This window comes from Oreochromis niloticus, linkage group LG19, assembly GCF_001858045.2.
Source record: "Oreochromis niloticus isolate F11D_XX linkage group LG19, O_niloticus_UMD_NMBU, whole genome shotgun sequence".
Lineage (NCBI taxonomy): Eukaryota > Metazoa > Chordata > Actinopteri > Cichliformes > Cichlidae > Oreochromis > Oreochromis niloticus.
Genome location: NC_031983.2, coordinates 8,588,590 through 8,612,831, shown reverse-complemented (window position 1 = coordinate 8,612,831; position 24,242 = coordinate 8,588,590). Strand labels below are relative to the sequence as shown.

General features: G+C 40.8%; 2 protein-coding genes across 3 annotated transcripts; one reads left to right on the top strand and one right to left on the bottom strand.

The window, feature by feature from the left end:
* Positions 1-119: 119 nt before the first annotated feature.
* On the bottom strand, positions 120-7,518 carry klhl28 (kelch like family member 28). 2 transcript variants are annotated; one of them, XM_019348776.2, is made up of 6 exons: positions 7,360-7,518; positions 6,223-6,512; positions 5,491-6,128; positions 4,897-5,340; positions 3,512-3,720; positions 120-3,399 (listed from the first exon to the last, which is right to left on the bottom strand). In XM_019348776.2, exons 2-6 carry the CDS (start codon positions 6,481-6,483, stop codon positions 3,236-3,238), a joined length of 1,716 nt encoding a protein of 571 aa, XP_019204321.1. In that variant the 5' UTR covers positions 6,484-6,512; positions 7,360-7,518; the 3' UTR covers positions 120-3,235. The 2 variants fall into 2 exon arrangements, with proteins under 2 accessions (XP_019204321.1, XP_005453398.1); XM_005453341.4 differs by having other exon boundaries at positions 6,223-6,483.
* Positions 7,519-9,228: 1,710 nt separating this feature from the next.
* togaram1 (TOG array regulator of axonemal microtubules 1) lies at positions 9,229-24,161 on the top strand. The gene is made up of 23 exons (XM_005453340.3): positions 9,229-9,590; positions 10,127-11,309; positions 13,431-13,491; positions 14,840-14,968; positions 15,135-15,398; positions 15,522-15,799; positions 15,940-16,160; positions 16,783-16,883; positions 17,007-17,171; positions 17,279-17,347; positions 17,650-17,819; positions 18,253-18,415; positions 19,894-20,121; positions 20,508-20,631; positions 20,729-20,834; positions 21,113-21,348; positions 21,466-21,624; positions 22,011-22,137; positions 22,235-22,350; positions 22,464-22,647; positions 23,358-23,577; positions 23,664-23,750; positions 23,840-24,161. The coding sequence occupies exons 2-23, from the start codon at positions 10,275-10,277 to the stop codon at positions 24,091-24,093; spliced, it is 4,497 nt and encodes a 1,498-aa protein (XP_005453397.1). The 5' UTR covers positions 9,229-9,590; positions 10,127-10,274; the 3' UTR covers positions 24,094-24,161.
* Positions 24,162-24,242: the final 81 nt, after the last annotated feature.

Here is a 24,242-nt window from a genome sequence, read left to right as displayed (position 1 = left end):
CCAGTATTAATCCACAGGATATAAAATTCAAGATCATCACCTTACTCCAGACACACAAGGGAAATGTAAAAAGAAGCAGAGTGGTCATTTTGGCTAACATTGACATCAGTTTCGTAGGATTTTTTTTTTTTTTTTTTTTTTCACCCCCCCCAGACATAAACAGAGTGGTAGGCCACTGCAGAACATGTGTTAGTCATCCATCTGCTTTCTTTGTACAAGCACTTTGGTGAGAGTGGTGGCAAAACATGACATTAATTTAGGCCATAATTTAATGAAAAAAAAAAAAAAATGCATACATCCCTTCTTTTTTTGCAGATTCACGTTTCCAGATTTTCATCAGCCTCTCTCCAACCTTAAAATAGTTAGTATACACGTCAGAAATGGCAACATATGTACATAACAGTGACACAAGATGAATCATGGCAGCGGCGACGGCGCACAATTACGCCTGCGTGATTCTGTGCCGTGGCTGCAGTGCTAAAGTGACAAACGCTATTACAACAGACAGAAAACAAGAGTTTAGAGAACACAAACAAAAATTAAATACAAAATTAATAGTTGTGCCGTTTTGAAATAAAGTGTACAGACATACAAATTAAGTTGTGTGTTACTTTTCAAATAAATCAGAAATTCAAAGTACTTGACTTTGATGGGAGGGAAAAAAAAAAAAAAAAAAAAGAATCTGACAAACCGCGATTCTCACATGTGACACCCTGACCAGTTTGCACGGCAAATGTCATTTAAGTTCTCATCTTACAGATTGAGTTTAGAGTAAGCAAGGGCAAGGTGAAAGAACACACCTATGTAGTGTTTACAAGACTTAAGTGCTGAACTGCAGGAAAAAATTCATCTAAATTGACCCAAATAAACATGCTTTGTGCAAAATGAACCAGCATGCACAACAAAAATGACAACACAGGATGACTGGTTGGTTTAGACAATGTCAAGCTACCATCTGATGTTTCATTTGGACATCCACATCACCAGCCAACAGTATGATCTGACAGACATGCTGTGTGGGGGTTCTCGTACACCAACATGAGATGCCTTGGCCTTTTTTTTTTTTTGTTAAAGAGACAAACAACAAAACATAATTTAACCCACGAAAGGGAACAAAAGTCTTATTGCAGTATCTAAATGCCATTAGCTTAAATCAAAACATATATAGAAATTACAATATGTATCAAATAGTTTGGTAAGTGCAATGCAGAGCTTGGTTAAAGTTCCCACTTATGTGCAAACATTAGTCCACAAAGCAACTCAAAACTTGCCTTGAACATAAAACAAGTGACTTAAGACGCATCACTACCTGGCCGTCTGCTAGTCGAGCGTCCCCTCTATTGCTGTGCAGTCACTCGAGCCCAGTCGCCCACACCCCAGGGGCACGCTCTGAACCCTCTCCCTTGGCTGATGACAGTACCAACATGGCCAGAGTTGGCAAGCACATCCCTTGGTGCTTTATCATCCATCTCCATATATAACCACATGGAAGAATGCAGGGGAAATATTTCAAATGTGGCACACAAGGGAAGATGTTGTGTAGGACCGTTTCCTTTTTAAACGTTTTGGCGTTTCACACCAATCTGTGAAAATATTACTTAAAACCTGAGCTTGCAAGCAAGACCTGGCCACGTGTAGACATGTTTTTAGTGGAGGATTAACTAGCACAGAAATGTCCGACCCAATCACAAATAAAATCGTGTTCAAAGCCAAGAGAGCATACCAGCTACAGATAATTGACAAAGCATGCTCAATGCTCAATGGAGAAAGTGTAACATTAAAAGAAAAAGTTTGAAATATTTGGGAGAGAAAAAAAAATAAAATAAAAAATGAATGAAATCATGCCAATCTTCTTGCCTTTGGGGACTATGCAGCTAGAAGTTTGCAGTTGTTGGTCCACAGGCTTCCTTTTTAGTAGTTTTAGGGGCCACTTGCATTTTCTCCAATTAAATTCATACGATAGCAAATAACTATCACCAGTTACACAGCAGAGGCCTAACAGAGTTTGACATTAACTGGATGAAGCAACGCAGACAAACAGCTAAATCCTGAATCCTAAATATAGCACCAGTTAGTATTGTATACAGACCAAAAAAGGTGAAAAGAAGGCCAAGGTCAGTTTCAACTATTGTGAACAGTAGCAAGTGCATGATCTGACCTTAGACCGATGCAACAGAAGAGAGAATATGAGGCCTTTTTTTTTTTTCCTTTTTTGTTTTGTTTTTTTAAATGGCTCAGAGGATGAAGCAGAGACTAGTGGTGAACACTTTCAGAAGAATTCACCTCTACAGTGGCTGTGGGAATCAAACTGTACACACATTCGCACACACATTAGTGAGCCAGTGCAGAAAAACATTTACAGGCAATGCACTAGAGGATATATTTATATCTATATATTTCATTTAGACTATTTACAAGAGAAAGGCAGCCCTTTTTTGAGAAAATATAAATATTCCAACTTTTCTATTTTTTGTTGTTGTTTTTTTGTCAAGCACTGATGTGGATGCAGAATTATCCTGCGTTGCTGAGCCCAAGCATCAGTTCTGCACGCAGACATGTGACAAAACAAAATTAAACAGTTCTATCTGACATGCACGTACCCCCTGGACCATACACACACACAGACATACACACTATATGGCCAATAACCACATAGTCATCAAATCCACAAGCAAACTGCAGTGTTCTAGGAAATTTGAACACACAGCTCTGGTTGCAGCAGGGAAATTCCTAAACAAAACAAAAACATTAAGTTTAACATAATTAAGGACGTGAAGCACAACATAAAACTGTCCGCAAACTTGACGAAGAATTTTGTAACGTAAATGAGCAGATTCCACAATCCTCTGAGACATAGCTCGAAGTCCTCATTGTGGTCCAGCAGCAATAGAGCGTTCATCTCAGTTTTCCAGTGACAGTCATCCAAACACCTTCCTCTCATATCTCCAGAACCTTCCAGCTCTTCCTCATCCCTGCAGCACCTTCTGCAGTCCCCCTTCTAGCCAGCCAGCTAGCCCGGTACACCCATCCACCCAGAAATGCTCTCTGATGTTAACAAAAAGCGTGCAGGTAAGCTCATCTGCACCTGGAGGATGAATGTGGGGAAGGAAGAGGAAGAGATCCAAAAAAACAAAAAACAAAAAAAAGAACAAGAGGGAAAAAAAAAAAAAAAGAGAGAAAAAGTCTTCTTTGTGTCTAAGGTAATTTATTGGGTCCTAGCTGGCTGGGCCATGGGTCAAAGGGCAGTCAGACCAAAGTTACAACGGCAGTACATCATACCACTGGAGTCCAACCAGCTGTCTGAGATGGGATCATAACGCTGAACGGTGTTCAGGTAGGATGACCCAGAGTGACCTCCTACCACATAGAGGTAGTTGTCCACAATGGCAGAGCCCACACCTGGAAGACAACGATACCACAAACATGTCTCATTATAGGCTTTTCGTCCCATTTTCTGGATCCAACCATCACAACAGAGTCACTCATTTTGAATATAAAACTCAAAACTCACCAGTTCTGGGTTCGTTCATTGGTCGGCACGCCGTCCACTGGTTTTGATGTGGATCGTACCGCTCGATGCTGGACAGGTGCGACACTCCGTTGTGTCCACCCACCACAAATATAAATCCAAGCATCACACCTACTCCGAAGTTGATCCTCTTATCTGCCATGGGGGCTACCATTTCCCAGGCGTCCTTGCTAGGGTCATACCGCTCCACGCTGTGCACAGCAGACGCAGCACAGTTATCAAAACATAAAGGTTAAAAAGCTCCAACTCACCCAAATCTCACCCGCTACTTGCAATACCTAGCTTTGCTTCCAGCTGTGGTTTTGTATGCCTTCACTTTGAGACATTTATGGCAATATCCACAATGACCAGTCTTTACAGACCTAAAGGTGAGCTCACATTACACATCTGGTGTAAGAACGCTTCCTCCATCTCCTGTTCCCTTCTACTAAAACCTGAATGACAGTTCAGAGAACCTTTGTTCAGCTTTGAATGGGAGCTACTGCTTAGTCAAATAACAGAGGCACTGCTGCATTGTATTTATTTTTTCCACCACCACTGTTAAAGCTGTGTGCTGAGAAATTTTGTTAAGTAATGTAAACACAATGGGGCTCTTTCTATGCATGCAATCTTCACAATACATCATGACTGAGCAATTTTCTTTTAATCATACAGAAAAAAAAGAAAACAAGTTAGATGGTCATATCTAGCACACCAATTTGAACTTGTAATGAGGGAGCGATGAATTCCTGAGAGCCACCGGAACATTGGCAAACTAACACTGTTTTGCAGCAAGCAAGGCCATATAAGCCACGGGGGAAAGCAGGGGGGAAAAAAAAGAAGAAGAAAAATGTCCCCAAAGATTCTTTGTCCAAACACATTTTCCTGAGGGGTTTTGGGAGTCAAGGAAACAACCAACATGAGCGCTGCTCTCTAGTGACCTCAGCAATACAGCAACAAATTCTGTTATGGCTATCCAGCACTTATTAACAAGCTCCTGGTCTTTTTCTCAGCAAGACTCGATAGCCTTCACTTCATTGCCACTTCTAATAAATAATTAACATAACCCTGAGAGGAGAAAAAAAAAAAAAAAAAAAAAAAAAAAAAAAAAAAAAAAAAGGAAACCTGTTAGGAAGTGTTAAAGGCCTAACCTGTTTTAAACAAAAGATTAGTAATAAATAAATAAATATAATAATGGTAATAATAATAATCATCATCATCTTTTTTTTTTAAAGTACAATGTTATGTCACACGCATCTATACAGAGCATTATTTGACTGCTAAATAAATTGGAAAGTTATTTAAAATTGCCTGGTCCCAGTATTTAGTGGTCACTTGGAGACAACATGCACTTAAAGCATATGCACAACTACACTAAGTAAGATTACCTGTTCATATGTGCTGGGCCATAGCCTCCAATAGCATACACCATCCCATCCAGCACAGCGGTGGCAAAGCAGCTGCGGGACTTCGTCATGGGTGCCACGGGCTGCCACTCCTTCAGCTTCGGGACATACTTCTCCACAGACTGGAGGTAATACTGGCCGTCATAGCCTCCCAGGGCATACAGCTCTCCGGCCAGGACTACCACACCAAGTGTGCTGCGACACTCTGCCATACGCTCCACTGAAGACCACGTGTTGGTTTCGGGGTCCCAGCTTTCTACGGTGCTCTCGTGCCTCCGATAGCTAATGCCCTGCCTCATGTGTGTGGCGATGCCTCCCACAACATAAACTTTGTGGTCCAGCACCGCCACCCCAAACTCATATCTGGGTACACTGAGAGGGGCCAGTCCTATCCATGAATCCGTCTGAGGGAAATACATTTCCGTGCTGAAAGAGAAGGAGATAATTGAAAACAAACAAAAATAAATAAATAAAATTACAATAAGACAATTTTTTTTTTTTTAAAGAAAATTTAAGTTTGGAAAGTTGCTTTTATACAAATGCATCTAATTCTAAGCTACAAGTCACTAGTATTACCTTTCCAATGTGGCAAACAGTCCAGCTTTGCCTCCTACTGCGAGCAGCACCTTTGGAGCACACCTGGGACGTGCAGACAACACAGTCTGATAGGACAGCCGGTGTTCAGGCATAAAGTGATATTTGAGGGCCTCATTGAGCAGATGCTTGCATGCGTGGTCATCTCGTATAAGATGGTTGGCTTCATATAGGCGAGTGAGGAATTTGACGCTGAGCAGCGGAAGGCGAACACAGTGCAGCAGCTGAGCCAGATGCTGCTGTCTCTCAGTTACATCATATTTGATCCATGATTCGAGGGCATAAAATACAGTCTCCTCTGTGACTACCTTAAGGCAATCATTGGACACAATCTCATCCAACTCGGCTCTTGTCAGTTCAAAAAACTCCTCCGTTTGACAGACTTCCTCAAAGTTCTCACAGATAAACTTCGTTGCGGCCAAGCACAGGTCATGACAGCCGTAAGTCTCTGCAAAGCGGGAAATGCCTATACAGTTTCCAGCGTCCAGCTGGCTCTCTAAGAAGGAACAACACTCCTTAAGTACAAGCTTAACCTGGAGTAAGTTGGCAGCAGGTAGCAGAGATTCCACTGTCTCCTGGGAGATAAACACCGTCCCAGTATAAGCGTACTCCACTATAGCCTAGAAGCAAAGAAGCAAAGACAGCACAAGTGTTACAATAAACATGCTACAGCAGTTAATCACTGCAGCTAGCGTGTGTTGGATGGAAGCATACCTGCAAGGCAGCCTCATCGATGCACTGGAACTCCACCTCAGAGGTCTCCTTTTCTGACAGGTTACCCGTAAACATGGCCTTGAAATAAGGACTGATGCTGGCCAGCACTACTTTGTGGGCATGGATCTTGGCATCACCCACACGCAGCACAATGTCACATAGTTCGTGATCCTGCCGCAAGAGCTGGAGGCCTTGCAGCAGCTGCTCTGAGTGAGGCCGTGTCAGACTTGCAAACATATAGGACTGGTCCTGCTGGTCCATCTGAGAGCAGCAAATCACAGATCAGTGTACTGTTTTGAGAAGAGTCATAAAGTCAGTGATGTTTTCCAAAGATATGCCGGTCAGCTAATAGGAATACTGGAAGTTATCCAAGTGCCATACGGCCCTGACACTACAAGCCTGAAAAGTCACACTTTTGGCTTGGGTAACGTGACGTAATAACAGCACGCGTTATGTAAACACGCCTGGGCAGTATGATGCAGTCAGACATTATTTCCCCCGAACCAAGTATTGCATTAGTTGTTCTAGCCAGTTTTGTTAGCAGATTACTGTGAGTTACGCTAAATAAGCATGATCTTTATTAAGAAACAACGCAGCGTAAAGTAATCTACACGTATTAGCTAAAAACAACACACATTCTAGACCGCCCTAAAGCCAGGTGGCTAAATGTGAGCACTCTGTATCCAAGCTTTGGGACAACGAGTCACAACAACACATCAGTTTGTTAACTGGGGCCTAGGCTTGATTTCTGAACGCAGGACTTGGCCAGATTAAAAATGACTAGCTACCTCTTAGCTTAAAATAAGCACACGGCTAATACGCTAGCCAGTACTGTAAACCTCACCAGCAGCTTGGCAGTTTGCATAAACAAATTTGCACGAACATCACACGCACAACGCTCATGTGTGCACTGTACTGTCATTATATTTTTTTTTCCACGCCAACAAATACAGAGGGCTGATATTCCTGTTTCCCTGCGCTGCAGTCACCGCAGGTTAGCTGCTAAAAATAAACACGGTTCCTGTGGCTAGCTGTATCATTGATTGATATACAGTAACATGGCTGACAGATACAAAACGTGACGTTGTAGCCAGGATTTAGATAACATTTAGTGTCGTCAGATTAAGAAAAACAAACCTGTAGTTTACAGCCCGTCTGGCGTGCCGCTGTAATGACCGATTTTGCAGTGGCGACGACAGCTAAGCCCGGGCGGCTATCAAGAAAACAACCTGCAACCTAGCCACAAAGCTACAGACGAGCTCTTATTATAACCAGCTACCAGGGCAGCACACCCACTTCCGTTGATTTTCAAAATAAAACTATATTTACAGCTATTTAATTCACTGAATGGTTAAAAACCAAATCAATGACAACGCTCGTTAAAAAGTGTAACCGTATTCTACTTGGTGTTCTTTATTTTACTTATTTCCTCCTTTATTTTACTTATTATTTTTATTTTCAAAAAATTCCTCTCTGAAATTGTGCTCTCCACTTATCCTACATTAGAGCAACGTAAATTACATTGTACTGAGCGATTGCTTTACAGTTTGAAAAAAAAATAGTGTTTCACAATTTAAAAAGGAAAATTTTTAATCGAATACAAACATTGTATTGGCCTATTGTGTTATGTGGCAGCATTGCAGGCATATGTTTTACTTGAATGTGGGAGGTGAGAGGAAAGGAAAGTGCAAAATGTAGGCACCAGGTATCATCATGACACAGTGATACTCACATGATATATTGCTGCTAAGTAAGCACACATAATTTACCCTTTTGTTGTCTTCTGTTTGGAAGACAGTGTATGTTTTTTTAAGGAATCATGTGACCTTCGGCTCAACTTTGTTACTAAAGATGACTACCGAGAAGAAGCTTACTTTTTTAAGAGTTTTTGAGAAATAAAATATCCTTGTATCAGACCTCCTCGTGAAGTGCATTATAAATGCTGTGTGTGTGTGTGTGTGTGCAAGGGGCCAGAGAAGAGGAGGAAAGGGTGTTGGCTGCTGACTAAGTTCACAGCATAATGTGTTTTTCTATGTGGAATATCTATCTTTGCTAAAAAAAAAAAAAAAAAGAAAAAGAAAAAAAGAAAAAAAGAAAAAAGAAACAGTGCCAGTACCAGTGATTGCATACACTCTCAATTCATATTTCTATTTTAGGGTTTAATTAAAAAAAACATTTTGAAGAATGCTGTTTTATTACAAAGACTTGTGAGCTTAACAGCAAGTCTTTTTTTCTTATTAAAATGAAATATACATTAGTCACAATTTAAAAACACGAGAAATACAGTCCAGAACCCTGACAATTTTCCATTGATTAGTACAAGATAATATCAGAAAAACATAATTAAGATGATAGCTTTTTAAAGCTACATTATATAATTATCTATTTGTTATTATGTTATAAATAATCTGTGTAGTCTAGTTTATACCAGTGCCTCGCAATTTATCCGTTCATGAAAGATTTGCATAACAATAACGTCGACTCACTAGCAGTTATAACTGCCCATTTATGGGGCATAAAATAGTCCATATTTAGAATAACGAAACTTCCATACATTTCCATTTCCTTAGTTTAGTTTAAATTTTATTTTTTGTGAATACAAAAAAAATAGTAAACATTCTTTTACACAGTGATAAATAAATACCAAGAAAAGAAAGTATAACTGTAATCTGTTTGAATGTGTGTGTGTGTGTGTGTGTGTCTTAGTGTTCAACTATAACACCACAAAGAGACCAAAAAATAACTGGGTAAATAACTTTAAAAAGTTATTTTAGAGTTACATATAACACACACCCATGTTGGCATAAAATGTAACACAATGCACCACTTTATATTCATGCCATAACGTATTGTTTAATTTTTAGATTTTACATAAATATGGACATTAAACTTTTTTTCAGGAACATGCTGAATATATTCAGTGAAGAAAACTAGATGTAAAATACTTTGATTTTCCCGCTCGCATAATCACATTTATAATCACTGTCTATTTTGAGTCTTAACCTCAGATCCATTTAAACGTCTCAGTCTGGACTGCAGGCTCCGTGACGACGATGCCGCCTGGAGGAGCCTGGTGCTCGCGTCTCCATGGAAGCACTCAGTTAGTTTGCGACATGTATTCGCCATTTTGCAGCTTCGGTGTGTGTCTTCTGTGTGTGTGAAGTAACGGAGTGGGAGGGGGGCTCTTCTCGAGGTGAATACCTCTGTAGCTTCCAAACATTCAACACTCCAGACGTCAGCTAAAACAGCCAGGGAAACGTCTGCACTTAGAGAACTGTAGCGTCCGCAATATGTCATGGAAATTTGGACGACGAAATATCACATAGGGTCGCCCAGCGTTGCCGAAGAGGACCGGGAGAAAATGCAAGGTCTGTTTTCTTGCTGTTTTTCTAACTTTGCTAGCCCAGCCACACCGAGCATACAACGGTGGAAAAAATTTAGCGGAGCAGCGAGTTAGCTTAGCACCATTTCAGTGGTGTTGTAGTAAGCTAAGATTCTCTGTAGCTTCGCTAATTAGGCTGCTCAGCGGTAACGTGTGATCAAGGTTTAATTGTAAGTCAATTGAAGGCATTACTTTGTAGCAAATAACACACTAAAGCTCCAATCGACACACTTCCAAAGCCTAACTAATTAGATAAAAAAAAAAAAGCAGAAATAATGTAACATACAAACGTAAAGGTTATTGTAACCATTTTTGTGGTAACTACGTTTCCAAGAGCCACAAGTGGTTGTGCTCCTTCGCCCTTATCTACCGTATCATGGTGATCGATCTGGAGCACTAGGAGACTCTCGCTAAAAACATACACCGTTATGTGGCTCTGCCATGCTAAATATTTTAATGCGGTGTTACAGGAACCGCTAAGCCCTTTCTTGACTGTTAATTCTCTATATTTTGCATTTACAGCTTGACAAACGGGACTGTGGTTTTTCCATCATCAACCACTCAGGATGAAAGCACCAAGTAAAGAGGAGAAGCATTACTGTCCTTGCAGGATTGTGTTTGCTTCCTTGGATTCTAACATTTGACCAAATCCACCAAAAGAGTACCAATAATGATACCTGGATTGATCACCCAGGAGTTACAGGAGCAGCTTCTGGATGTGAAGAATTACCAGAATCGCACAAATGGGGTGGAGGAGCTCAAACACATCCTCTCAGAAGTGGACATTAAGTCAGTCCCTTCCACTGGCATTGAGGCGTTTATAAATTTTCTCCCGCGACTTCTCGACGATAGTAATTTTAAGGTGTTTCATGGCACCTTGCAAGTTTTAAACTTGTTAATTCGGAAGCTAGATACAGCTGTAGACAAATATTTCAAACATATAGTCTTAGTCGCCCTAAAGGCTTTAGGGGATACTCGCACTGTCACCAGGAATGAATACCTGAATGTGTTTCGACAGCTGATGAAAACTATTCCACCCCAGCAAGTATTGGATCTTGTAATTGGTCACTTGAAACACAAGAATTCCAGGGTTCGGGAAGATGTCCTTAACGTCATTATGGCAGCTATGCTCACTCATCCTAGGAAAGATTTCAGCATCCCCAAGCTTTGCTTTGAGGTTGCACCATACCTGGCAGACAGCAAAAGGAGGGTCCGACATGCCACCCTCGAGCTGTTTGCTCTTTTTGACCACTGCCTTGATGCACGGAGAAAGCCGTCTCTTATGGAAGCTGTTGATATGGTTGAACTGAATGAGGATGCAGAAGGTCTAATGGCAGCTGTACAGGCAAGACGAGCAAGGCACATACTTCCAAAACTCTCATCGGAAGGTATAGTGGAGTATGGCTTGGTGGTGCCCAAATCGGGCCAGCGGTGCTCACCACAGTATGGTTCTGGAGCTGATCTAGACTGGGTGTTGAATGGAGGGCGGATAAGTAGTGCCAGGAGCCACAGAACAGAACCAGACTGTGACAGATTATATGGCTATGGCAGCTTAGGCTCCCTCACCGATGACCTTCCACTTCAAAGGAGGATTGTCAGTGCGGGCAAAGGAAAGAACAAACTACCCTGGGAGATGTCGAGCTTCTCGTCCACTGAGAATGACCAACAGCAGTGCAGTACACCCAACGGAAAGTGCACTGAACAGGTGGAGCTCATCAAGACTGGGGATAATCTCAATAATCTTTTATGACAATTATGCCATTTGTATAACTTTCAATGATTTAGAATCTGTTTTTAAATACCTGTGTGCTTTTTCTCTCTTACCATGTCAAAATAAGACATAGTTTAGAAGAATTATCTGGTTTATCGCCAATTAATTTTCCCCAATAACAGATGATTTTGACTCACATTAATAAAGCAAATTTCAGTTTTGCACATTAGGGCATGATTGTTCATCTGTTGACTGCCTAAACAAAGGAATATTTTTAATATTTTCCTATAAACTACTGAGTATCTCAGTATCAAGCAGTTCATGTTGATTTCTCCCCCAATGAGCCAACAACTGCAGTCACTGCATGAAATGAGTGGTTATTTTTGTCCTTGTTGTCGGTCTTATTTTACTCCTGCTTAGCTTGCAGATAACATAAATGTTTGCATTATCAGAAACCAGTATTTTTTAGTGAGATGAGTGATAACTAGAGGCAGCCTTCCAAAGATTTATAAGACATTTTAGAGGTGGCTTTTTCTTCAGAGACAGTTTTGAGGATAAAGCCTAAATATAGATATAGCTCTCATGATGCAGTATGTGATAAAGAGCAGCAGAGGAAAGGGGTTTGCTTCCGTGTGTCATTTTGTAAGTTTTTTTTAATGCATCCTTGCACACCTTCTTCTTTTAGAACTGCCTTAACACCCTCCCCTTTTTTTCTTTTTGAAAAAAATGTTTTCCAAGACTTTGCATATAAAAATAGACTAAGATCGGTGAATTAATTTGGCTCTTAGTTCTTTATAACCAGGGATAAATGGATAGACTCTCACTGGTACTATTCCTGGAGGAAATACAGTAGATGACTCATTTTTCCTGCATAGCGACACCATTGCTGCAAGGATGAGCGCCCAGTTTCAAGTACAAGGCTTGCGACAGTAGCTCTCAAAATACCGCTTGGTTGTTTGAAGGAAGAAATGGAGAACATGTTATTTGTAACCTAACAAACTATAAGAACTTATTAAGCCATTACCAGCTTTATTTTAATAATTCCCTGGCTTTTTAAAAATTAGTTATTAATTGACTGTGTTTTGTTCTGGGAACTAATATCCAGCTCAGAGCCTGTATTGGAGAAACCTTGCGTTTACAGTGGTGTCTGTTTCCCAGCAACCCCATTACCAGATAGCACAGTTACTGAAGCGACCGTGAAACATAATTGGTAATAACACAGAGTTATGCTTGTAAAACATGGCCTATTGACTGCTCCACTGTTGATTGCAATCATGCCAAGTGCTCTGCTATGAGTGCTGATCAGATTATAGGCAGCGGGACTAATTTCAGCCTCACTGTTTTATCTGAGTGGTTGAAATACAAAAAAACACACAAAAAACAAAGCAGTCTTTATTCATCTTTCTAAGGTTGCGTTGTGACCTTAAGACTTAAATGTGAACAGTGGACATCATACACCAAGTTAAACTTTAGAGTAGCAGAAAGACCCTAAGCCAGATGTTTCTAGCTGACTAAATATCTCCTGCGTGCCTTTGTTGAGTGAATGACATTACATTGAGGTCCCCGTTATAGTTAGCCTTTGGACAAGGTTCATCATTTTTGTAATTTTTCCCCCTCCAACCCACCACAGTGTATTTGAAATGAAGCAATCAAGTTGGCAGTGTAGACTTCACCCTTTAGGAATTACAAACATTTTTTTCCACAGTCATTTTAGCAGGCTCAGAAATAACTGGACAGACTATAAATATAAAAGGTTTAGTGTGTCAGTGACTGCTCAAAGCTCGGAACCTATGGACATCACTAAATGCTTTCCTCCTGCAGAGAAAAGCATTTAGTGATGTAGTGTGTGTCTGTGTTTTTGATTGAGTTATTTTTCAATTTCACACAAGGAAAAATACAATGTGAAGTGGCAGATTATGTGCGAGCCTCATAATTGGCCTAGAATTGCTAGAACTGTCAACTGTGGCTGAAAAAAGATGTGCTGAACTGTGAATGCTTCCCTGTTGAAACCCCAGAGATGATTATCAGACAGCAGCACTTGTTTTTATGCCACTTGTTTTACCTTTTATACTTAATTTTTACCATTTAAAGAAATAATTGTATATTCTTTCACAGGGGGCAAATGGGGACAGCCTTTCTTTGTCCAGGAAGCCAGAAACCTACATACCCAGTTTTAGTAAGTACCAAAACTTTCTTCTCTTAACATTTGTTTTCACATTAATTTCATATACAGTAAGTTGACAAGTGCAGTTGATAGCTTGTCATGTTCAACTTCAGCTTGACTCAGTTTAGAGCAGCTTTAAATTGGATTAGCATCCTGAGTCAAAGGAGTTACTGTTCCACATGTCAACGAAAATCGTGAGATGAGCACGCTGACAAGCTGCTTGGCAGATTGGTGTCATGCCAGTTCACATCATGCCAGGAGAGACAATACTGCTCACGTACTGTTCATGTACCCAAAAGGTAGCTGTTTATTAAAGTTCTAATAGGCAGTAAGTTTGGGCTAACAGGACAAAATCCCCGACTAAATGAATGGCACACCATAAATGCAGTGTTTACTGGGTCCTTAAAAATCCATATATTTATATAATCTGACTGCATACCAGTCAGATTAAATAAAATAAAAGAGTGCCGACATGACCAACACTTCTGCCAGATCCCAACAGAGACTGGAACAAAATGTCATGCTAATTCACTGTTGGTTAGTACGGCTATTGATTAGTACAGCAGTCCCACAGAAAGGGGCATTGACAGCAGCTGTTAATTTAGTTTAAAAGCAGCTACAGACACTGAAAGAGAATGAAGGATCTGTGCTGTATTTTGAGCTGAAGCTTGGTTGGAACGTGTCAAACTTACTTCAGCGTGTTAAAAGGAAGCATAATAATTTTCAGAGTGGACACAGGCAGTAAAAATAGCAGCATCAAAGTTATTGTGGCTTGCTTTATTGTTGATTAAAGAGATTAGACTCACTTCCAATACTGCTGCGCCATGTTTTTCTAAGTTAGGGACATGGGACAAAAGGTAACAAGTTTGGAAATGTGCCTGAAATATTGAAATGTAGTGACCTCTTCAACACCCAATACAAGTCAATAGTGTGTTTGGCTAAAACTTTCCACTCTTGCGTAACGTCACTGTGTAAATGTGCAGTTTCTATGGCTGCTGGTGCGTCTTACCTGTGGTCACAGGTGAGAGTGGAATCAAGCCGCAACTCTCCAGTCCAGAGTTTACCAGTGGAACGGAAAACACATTAGTCAATGACTTTTTTTCCATTATCCTTTTTTTTTTTTTTTTTTTAAACTTACTTTTCATGTTTGTTTGTTTGTTTGTTTTCTGAGCTGTTCAGAAAATAAAACATCTTATCTAAAGGGTCGAATATTCAAATTAAAAAAAAAACTTTATTGGACTTTGTCGATAAACCTTTTCATAATAGTCATTATTAGGGTTTTTTTATTGCCGTCTTTTTAGTAACTAATTTTTAGCATTTCTGTTTTTAATGAAAATGTAAAAATATACTTTGTGTCTAGGTTCAACGGAGCCCCGAAAGCCCCAGGGCTCCCGAAGGAGGGAGTCTCCTGCACATCTCAGGAGAAGTGGAAGCCTCAACCTAGAACCTGATATCTTTAAAACCACAAACTTCTCTGACCCAGATGTTGGTATGGAGTTATTTCAAAAATATTTTTAAATTTAAAGTTCTTTTTATTGATTTATTTTTAATTAAATTTGAGTAAAATCTTGAAAGTACACTTAAAGTATCATTTACCGTTTAGTGTCCTTACACAGTATTTCATGGGTCTGATAAGTGAATGTAATGTCTGACAGTGGCACCCAAAGGACGTCTGCTCTCGAGGAACCCCAGCGTTGAGCGAACATTTTCCCTCCCCTCAAACCCTACTACATCCAGCTCCTTTCTTCTGCCCTCTTACCCACTGGCTACGCTCCCAGGGGGCATGCTTACCCCAACCCCATCCCGCCGTCATGCAGACTCCTCCCTCTCTATGTCCAACACCTGGCCCAACAAGAAGGACAACAGCCCCCAACAGCGAGAAACCAGCCCTTGGAGAGAGACAGCGAGTGCTGCAAAAGGTAATCTAGTTGGGGAAAAAAAGACTTCATTCCATATGTGTTGGTTTGTAATGTCAAAAACATTTTTTTTAATTTTTTTTTTTACCTTTGTGGGGGGGTTTTCGGGTTACTATCCTGTCCTAGGTGACTTCTCTAGCAGATGCTCTCCCAGACCTCTTTGTGCCTCCCTCATGAATTCTTCCACTTCATCGTTCAGACGGGCACTGAGCAGTCCCAGAGGCACCTTCTCCGTCTCACCAGTAATCCCTCCAACAGAGCACATCCATTCCATTAATGGCCAGAGATCCAATGCCCCAGGAAGCCCTCTGAATCAGCAGTTAGAAAAGACCCTTAATGTGGACCCTGGTGGCGTCAGTGGGGTGGATGATCTTCAAGAAGATGATCCTCTGGACATGCAGGAGGTCAGCATAACTCTCTATTTTGTATACTGGATGTTGTTTATAATCAGCCATCAGGAAGGGCCCTGCATGAACAGGCAGTTGAAGTAAAATGAAAAATCAAGCCTCTATGAGTTCCTATTAGCTTTGTAACTTGCCCACAGATGCTCAACTCCCTGCGCTCACTACGCAACAGCGCTGCCAAGAAGCGGGCCAAAGCGAGCCTTAGTAGTCCGGATCCAGACAGTCCTGACTCAGCTGTGAAGGTGGACTTGGGTCTAGACTCGCTGTCAAACACTTCTCCAGTGCTTACCAGCTCGACTAGTGAAAGTGGACTTTCTAGTCTGAGCTCAGTTGCAAACTCCAGCTTTAATGGCATGAAAAGGTAAAAGATCCAGATTTTCTACATTTGGCGTATATTGCTTACAGTGTGGCCTCACATTTTCATATAGTTTGACTGTGTTGGTCTGAAATTATGTTAATACACCAGATAAAAGACACCTCCATATGCTGCAAATACATAAATAATTTAAAAAAAAGACAGTGGGACAGGGGTATAAAGTGGGAAGTATATTTAAAGCATCAGTTTTAACAGTTAGCCACATACTTATTCTTGGTGAACCCTTCTGCTATAATCAAAATACCAACAAGGGAGCAGAATTAATTTAAAAAAATTATTTTACTTCATTTTTTTAAATTTACAATGGAAAATAGAGCAAATAAATCACAAAACAACAAAAAGCCATTAGTTATAGAGTGAAATCCAGAGACAAAAAAGTAACCGGTAAGATAGATGTGCTTATGAAGTGATCTTTTATATTAAATGTAACAGGGAGATGTTTGTTTTTTAATAAAGATGATACGGGATTTGTTGCCTGTTGTGTTTAATCATGTTGACAGTTTTAAGAAGCTGTAACTTGGTAGTCTTTAGGTGTTCTCTGATGATGTGTTGAATGGTGCCAGGCAGTTTCTCATGATCATTTCTCACTTGTCACAACTGTCACCAGCCCTGGAAACTCTGCCTCTGCAGGAATGAAACCTCGCATTGCAAGAATGCCTTCTGCAAAACTGAGGTCTTCTATGTCCTCGGACTTCAGCAGCCTTCAAGGTAGAAAAGGAGAGAAAGGTTTTTCCCATTTGTTGCATTGCCGTGTATCTTTTTTATTTGATTTATTTACGAACCCATGAAAAAATTTATGTTTTCTATTTTTTTTTTTTTTTTTCCCCCAAGTGTTGTCCCAGGGAGATGAATTCTCATCTGAGGTGGGTGTGGTTGGGCAGAGAGTTACGTACTCCAATGGCATAATCAAAACTGACGAAGAGAAAATGGTACCATCCCCTCCATTGGTCAGACCAGCTTTTCGCGAATCTTTAAAAGCTCAGAAGCATCCCAAAGGTCAGCTAGTATCGATGAGAACAGAGTGCTGTATTGGATATACCTTCTAATAGCATTGTGTGTGCTTAAATAATTAAATCTCATTATTTACCTCCTTTGATGTTTAGGATCCCAGAGTCACAGCAGCAGTAGGAAATCACCAGGCACAGACATGTCTGAAGGAGTAGTTGGCAGAGGTAAGTTTCAGATCTGTAAAGGATACAAGTTATCATTTGATTGTCCAGGCTTTTGCTGTGTTACTAAGCTGATGTAGCTCAGTGCTGCTCTTGTTTTTTTTTTAAAATAAAGGACTCAACAACATACGTTTTATTTCTCCCATCCGTTTTGTTTAAACTGCACATTTTCAACTAGCTATAAATTACAGCTGCTTTCTGGATGTATTTTTAAATAAAGCTTATAAATATAAACTTGCTTGTTCCTACATGATCACAGTTAAACCGCTAAAAGATCAGTCATCTTATTCCCTCGTGCTTATTAGGCATGCTTGGCACTGCAGTGTCCTCCAGCCGTCCAGGAGTTCTCTTGCCACTTGAGCAGGGTGATTTATCGTTCAAACCCCCCACCGATCCCTCAGCGGGCATCTACAGCAACGCTGTGTCTGGCAGTCACCAAGACGGTGATATCATCCCACGTCCAGAAGAGGTTAAGGTTAGTCACACTCTGTTCAGCGGTGGATTAGGAGTGTTGCTATATATTACTGTGATGTTTAAATAGTAAATACTGTTGCCATGTTTATATTGAATATACGATAGAACATATGGCATCATTTACTTTGGGATTAATAAAGTATTCGTATTCTGATAATGTCAATGTTTTTTGTGCGTGTGTGTTTTGACTCTCTGCTTAATGCACTCCTGATTAATTGTCAAAAGAGAGACAAACACATTTTAAGTTAAAATGTTAATTTCAAATTAAACAAAAAACTGTATATCTACATTGTATATACATTTTTTTATAATATCAGAATCAACCATATGTATTGGTATTGACACAGCTCCGTAGTTCATAATGTCAAGCTTCCAGTTAGCAGAATCTGACTCTGTGTGTGCTTTTGCTTTTGTTTTGTTTTCTGGTTGTGCAGGAGAGGATAAAGAATGCAAGGTTTGGCCGGGATAAGAACAGGCTGGATCAACTAGATGGCCCGATAAGTCAAGGGCAGTATTCAGCAGATGAAATTCGCCACCGTGTCAGGAAGATGCTGTCTGATTCACCAACAGAGGAAAATGGAGCATTAGTCATTAAAGGCAAGAGAAAGTTTTTGCCTTTTATTTTGTATTTAAGAAATGTGATGCATTTTTGTGACAGAAGATAAATTTAATTTTAACCTTTAATTTCTTTAAAATAAATGTTCTGGTTATGGTTAAAAAATCCATCTTTGCAGATAGCTTTAAATATTTTATAACTATCTCATATAGCACTTTTTTTTATTAATCTATACACGTCAGCTTTGTGTCTGCTGCACCCTTGGGCATAGTGAACTCACAAAACAACATAAGTGTTTTGCACAATGGCCTAAAGAGTAAACAGCATGTATTAGTGTTGATTTGCTCCACAGTCCAATCATCCTGTCACATCCCCCTGTGGGATTTCAGATGACTGATGGCATCCCCAACAGGGCAAGGGGAGTAGAGAAGGTTAATGTGCAGCTGTTAGGGTGGAGGTATCCACCCAACGTAATGCAAAATGTGTGGCTCAACCACACAAAGCTCAGTGGAGCATGCATGAGAGAGGAACACACACTGGGAATTTCTTATTACCAACATAAAGAGATCTTTAAATATTGATATAGTACGACATAATTAAAGAGGACGGATGTCAGTTAAAGAGCTAAAACATCGTTGGCTCATAAAATTTGCCAACTGTACTGTTTTACCTTAGACCTATAGTACTGACTCTTGCAGTCTGTTTGTACAAGTGCAAAATGTCTCACTTGCCTCTCTTCCACTCTTCATTGTTTCCTGCCCCCACACTGCAGAGTTTCTCCATCAAAAACTCCTGGTGGGGAAAAATTATGGTGATGATAAATGAGTGTCTTCAAGTGCCCACTCACATTTAGCTCTAATTTAAACCAGCATCTTCTGTTTTCTCACATTGGATGATGACGGATCATTGTGGAGGCCACGCGCGCGCGCGCACACACACACACACACACACACACACACACACACACACACACACACAGATTTCATAGCATGCAGAAGTCCAGGCATGTGCACAACAAAGTGTTTTGTTGAAAGTGTCAGTTATATATAGAGAGGTGACAGTATGGATCACAATAATGATATTATTACTTTAGGGCGAATTGGGAAAAGAACTAAAAACCCTAACATGCATGTAGCATTTTTAACTCACTAGTGCCATTGTTGTTGTTGTTTTGTTTTTTTAATGACATTAAGAAGTTTTCCCAGGATTCATTTTATTCTCAGTTCAGAAGAGAGAGCTCTCCCAAAGCTAGTGTGCGAGGGGTACTACTGGTTCTCTCACACGAGTGTCAGTGGAAGGACACGCTTAACTAGTTTAGATGTTTTTAATAATAAAGAAAAAAATAAAGCCTTTTGCTCAGCAGTGCTGCTTTCAACCACTAATGTAGGTGGTAAGTTTCCTGTGCGCCTGAATTACAGAAGCCTGTCACTTTAACAGATTTGTTATGTTATGTTTTGCATGTGTAAAAAGTTCAAATTTTTGTGTCTGGCGATTCGAACGTTATTCTTCTCTGTTGCAGATCTGCATATGAATGGCAGCACAGTGACATCTAAAGCAGACCCTGTCTCTGATGAGTCTCTTGTCACCAGTCCTGACACTCCCCAAGGACCCCAAAGCCCAGTTAAGTGCTTCACTCCACCCCACCAGCCCAGCCCCCCTACAGTTCCACCCAACCCTAAAAATGTGTCCCGTCTTAGGAGGGCACCTAGCCTGAGCAGAACCCGTCCTTCACTGTCCCACAGTTCAGGTGAGTGGATCTTAAAAACCCAAGCATTTGTAGACTTTTACTACATGCTGCATATTCTTTGTTGCACACAGAAAGTCATTGTCCCTGTTTAACGATACTCAGTAACATTAGAATGTTACAAACCATTGCTATAACAGGCCTTTGTTTATAGAAAATGTTGGAACATTAATAATTAAACCTCTAGGGCCATCAGAGAATGGGTGAATAAGATGTTTGCTCTGGGTAATGTGCTTCAATACTTTGTTTTGACAACCTGCTGTTAATGCACCGCCACCCACCCACACACACACACACACACACACACACAGAGCACTTGTTTTCAGCCTGATTGAGATGTAACATGAGACTGAATCTGTGTGTTGTGTGGTGTCTAATGGGCCATTTAGATGAGCTGTCCCCTGGCAGTTTGGGGCACAGGAAAAATCTCTCAGATCCTGCAGAGCCGTGTCCATTTTCCAAACCCGAGCTGGCGCTGGTGCAAAGCTTCAATCTGCTGAACTCTGAAGACTGGTGAGAAATAATCAATCCATCATCCTTAAGCATCTCTTTGAATGTGGACCACAGAGTAAAATTATTACCGTTTGTGCGTTGTTATTTTCAAATGTAGGGAGAAGAAGATTGAAGGACTGACATTCCTGCGCTCTCTTGCACACTATCACTCAGATACACTTCAGGCCCGGCTTCATGATGTTTGCCTATCTCTCATTCAAGAGGTAATATAATTTTTTGAATAACAATCCCACTTAATTTTGGGAATCTATGCATGGCGGTGTTTGACTCTGCTGTTCCAGTTTTGCAATTATATTTAATTTCTCTGTGTCTTAATAGTTTTGCTTCATAATTATATATAGTCTCAGCCATAATTGCTTGGCATTTTGCTAAATTCCCATTGGGGATTTTTTTTTTTGGTCATATAGATATCTTGAATATGTTATCAGTGCTCATTTACTCTTCTTATACCTTAAGCACTAATATTGTTAATCTTATTTAGGTGAAGAACCTGCGGTCGAGTGTGTCCAGGGTTGCCGTGTGTACCCTGGGTGACTTGTACACACACCTTCAGCGATCGATGGACCAGGAGCTAGAGGGGACAGTTAAAGCTTTACTGCAGAAGGCTGGGGAGAGTAATGCCTTCATTAGGCAGGATGTAGATGCAGCACTGGATTGCATGGTGCAGCACTGCACCCCTACTAGAAGCATCAATGCTTTACTTACTGGAGGACTCAGGTTAGATTACACACACACACCAGACAGCTCTTTGTTGTTTGTTTGCTTCTTCTCTGTTTGGATCACTACATAATTTTAAGCTTTGATTGCTGAATTGATTTCCTCCTCTGCTGATAGTCACCTTAATGCAGTGGTGAGGAAATGCATGGCTCAACATCTGGCTAATTTGGTTGAGAAGGTTGGTGCTGCACGTCTCCTTTCTGGGGCTAAAGATCTCACTGACAGAATTTTACCTGCCGTGGCCAAACTCGCACAAGACTCCTCACAAGAAGCCAGGTATGTAAAAAATCTTTCATATTAATTCATTCATTTTTGTGTTTTAACTTCTTTACAACTTGTTCATATTTGCTTGAACGGTGAGATTATAATTTTTGTGTATTCCCATAAAAAGCATTTAGCGATAACAGATAATAGTGGGAGAAAAATGTCAAATCTGAGACATTTTCAAAATCTTTAGACCATCAAAAGGATATAGTACAATCCAAATCTATTTGCAGTTATTGCTGGAATTGATTTTGTTATTGTTGACACTATTTGTTTTGGTGTCACTGTACTGTAATTACCTTGCATTTCATTAAAATATGTTTAGAAATGCTTTTCTGTTGCTTTTGGTTAATGCCACTTTAACAAATGAGATAACGTTACACCTTCTCCCCTCAAAGGTACTTTGGACGTCGAATGCTGCTGTCCCTGTCTTCCCACCCAGAATTTGAAAAAATCCTGGAGAAATACATCCCTACCAAAGACCTGCAGACTGTCAGAGACACCGTCTTCACTCTAAAGACAAAGGTACCGTTTCTTTCTGTTTATGTTTACAGGAAAATTGGTATTTTGGCTGGAGGTTAAATATAGGCATCTAACTCTGAGATTGTTGGGGGTTTTGTAGGGTCTTGGTGAGATGCCTCAAGATACTCAGTCAGCCCGAGGCAGACGTTCCCTCCCGGGCAGCGGTACAGTCAGAGCCTCATCGCTCAACAGAGAGCCACTCAACCAGACCAACAGGTGGGTGTAGATATCAACCAATGCACCAGAGTAGCCCATTAAGGCAAATTTATTTTTCACAAATGTGTAATACATATGGAAAACAGGTGAATTATGATGCATTTTATATACAGGGAGTCTCACAGCCATTACAGCTGTAGATCTCAGACACAGAGTTTTGCAGACAAGACTGAGTACATCAAGCAGATCTCGGATCTGCTGGCTTCAAAGGACTTCAGAGAGAGGCTCAAAGGCATCGACAGGCTAGTGGCTGACTGCCAAAACAACCCAAACATGGTTATCAACAGTATATTCCCGGTCAGTATTTTCATGTTTTTTTTGCTTTTTTCCTCTAAATCCATTTAGTCAAAGGAGTTTGCAAAGAAAAAAGCGTCTGGACTTCTTTAAGTTGCTTGAAGACGTTTCACCTCTCATCCGAGAGGACAGATGGTTTGAAAGAGGAGTGAAAGAGGCCATCTATGTCCACTGTGAGCGACCATCTTTGAACAGATGCGGTGGTTTACGACACCAACTGTCTGCCATCTATTATCCAGTTTTGAGTTCCCTCCCCAGACGCCTTAACGCCCACTCACATCCTGGGCCATCTGACCTCAGGAACTCACATGACAAGGTGGGGCCAGGTTTCACAATGAGCTCACCCGAAACCCTGGCTGATTAGGTCCCACACCCGCTTTCACACCTGGGCGCATGTGATTAGAGGATCACCAGGGGGTCCTTTGTCCCTCCTTGGGGGGATACTCCCACTGGGTTTAAATCTGGGACTCTCGGCCATTTGACCTTAGAACTGAAGAAGCTTCTCGGATGAGAGGTGAAACGTCTTCAAGCAACTTAAAGAAGTCCAGACGCTTTTTTCTTTGCAAGCTCCTTTGACTACGATGACCTGGATGACTGAGAACCTTCACAGACAAATCCATTTAGTATTTCTTTATGTACACTGTCATTGGTGTCATTATAATGAAAAGACCACTAAGTGTTTATCTTTCACTTTCTGATCTCCCTAATTCTAGGTGTTTGATGCCTTCAGAGCCAGGCTGCAGGAGTCCAACAGCAAGGTCAACTTGTATGCCCTGGAGTCTTTACAGAAAATCGTCCACTTGTTAAAGGACAACCTGTCCCAAGTGGTCAACATCCTGGTCCCAGCAATCGTGGACAATCACCTCAACTCAAAGAACAATGCCATTTGCTCTGCTGCTATTGGAGCTATTAATGCACTCATCTTAAATATAGGTACTTACTTTGAGCATTAAAATAAAGGAGAAGGTTTTGGTCAAAAAATTGCTTTAATTTGACTTTCATTTTTTTGCCTACTACAGACAACATACTTCTCCTTCAGCCTTTTTGCGCCAAGGCTCAGTTTTTAAGTGGGAAGGCAAAGGTGAACCTTATCGAAAAGGTGGCAGGTATGTCTGGTGTCCTAGTTCTGCACTTTAATCAGCTTCTGCTTGATGTATCTAAATGCAGTGTATTGCTTCTCATCTTCTATGTTTAGACCTTGTGACAGAGCTCTACCCTCGTAAGCCCCAAATGGTAGAACAGAAAGTGCTGCCCTTGCTCTGGCACCTCTTGGGCACCTCTACCCACAGCGGCACCATTCATGGCCGGGGCGGCAGCGTAAGGGGTGCTACCGCCAACCTGTGCCAAGCCCTTTATGCGCAGATGGGGCCAAGCCTGAGCGAGTGTGCCGCCTCCCAGCCTGCCAATGTCCATAAAAGTCTAAATGATATCCTGAGGACCTTATCGTAAGGTAAAGCAGACTCCAAACAGAACCAAATGTCGAAAGAGGGACAGCATTAAAACTGATCTTACTTGAAGATGTTTCACTATCATTTCTTATAGTGCCTGCACTTTTATATAAACACAGAGAAAGTCCTTAAGAAGTTGGAGCTCTTATT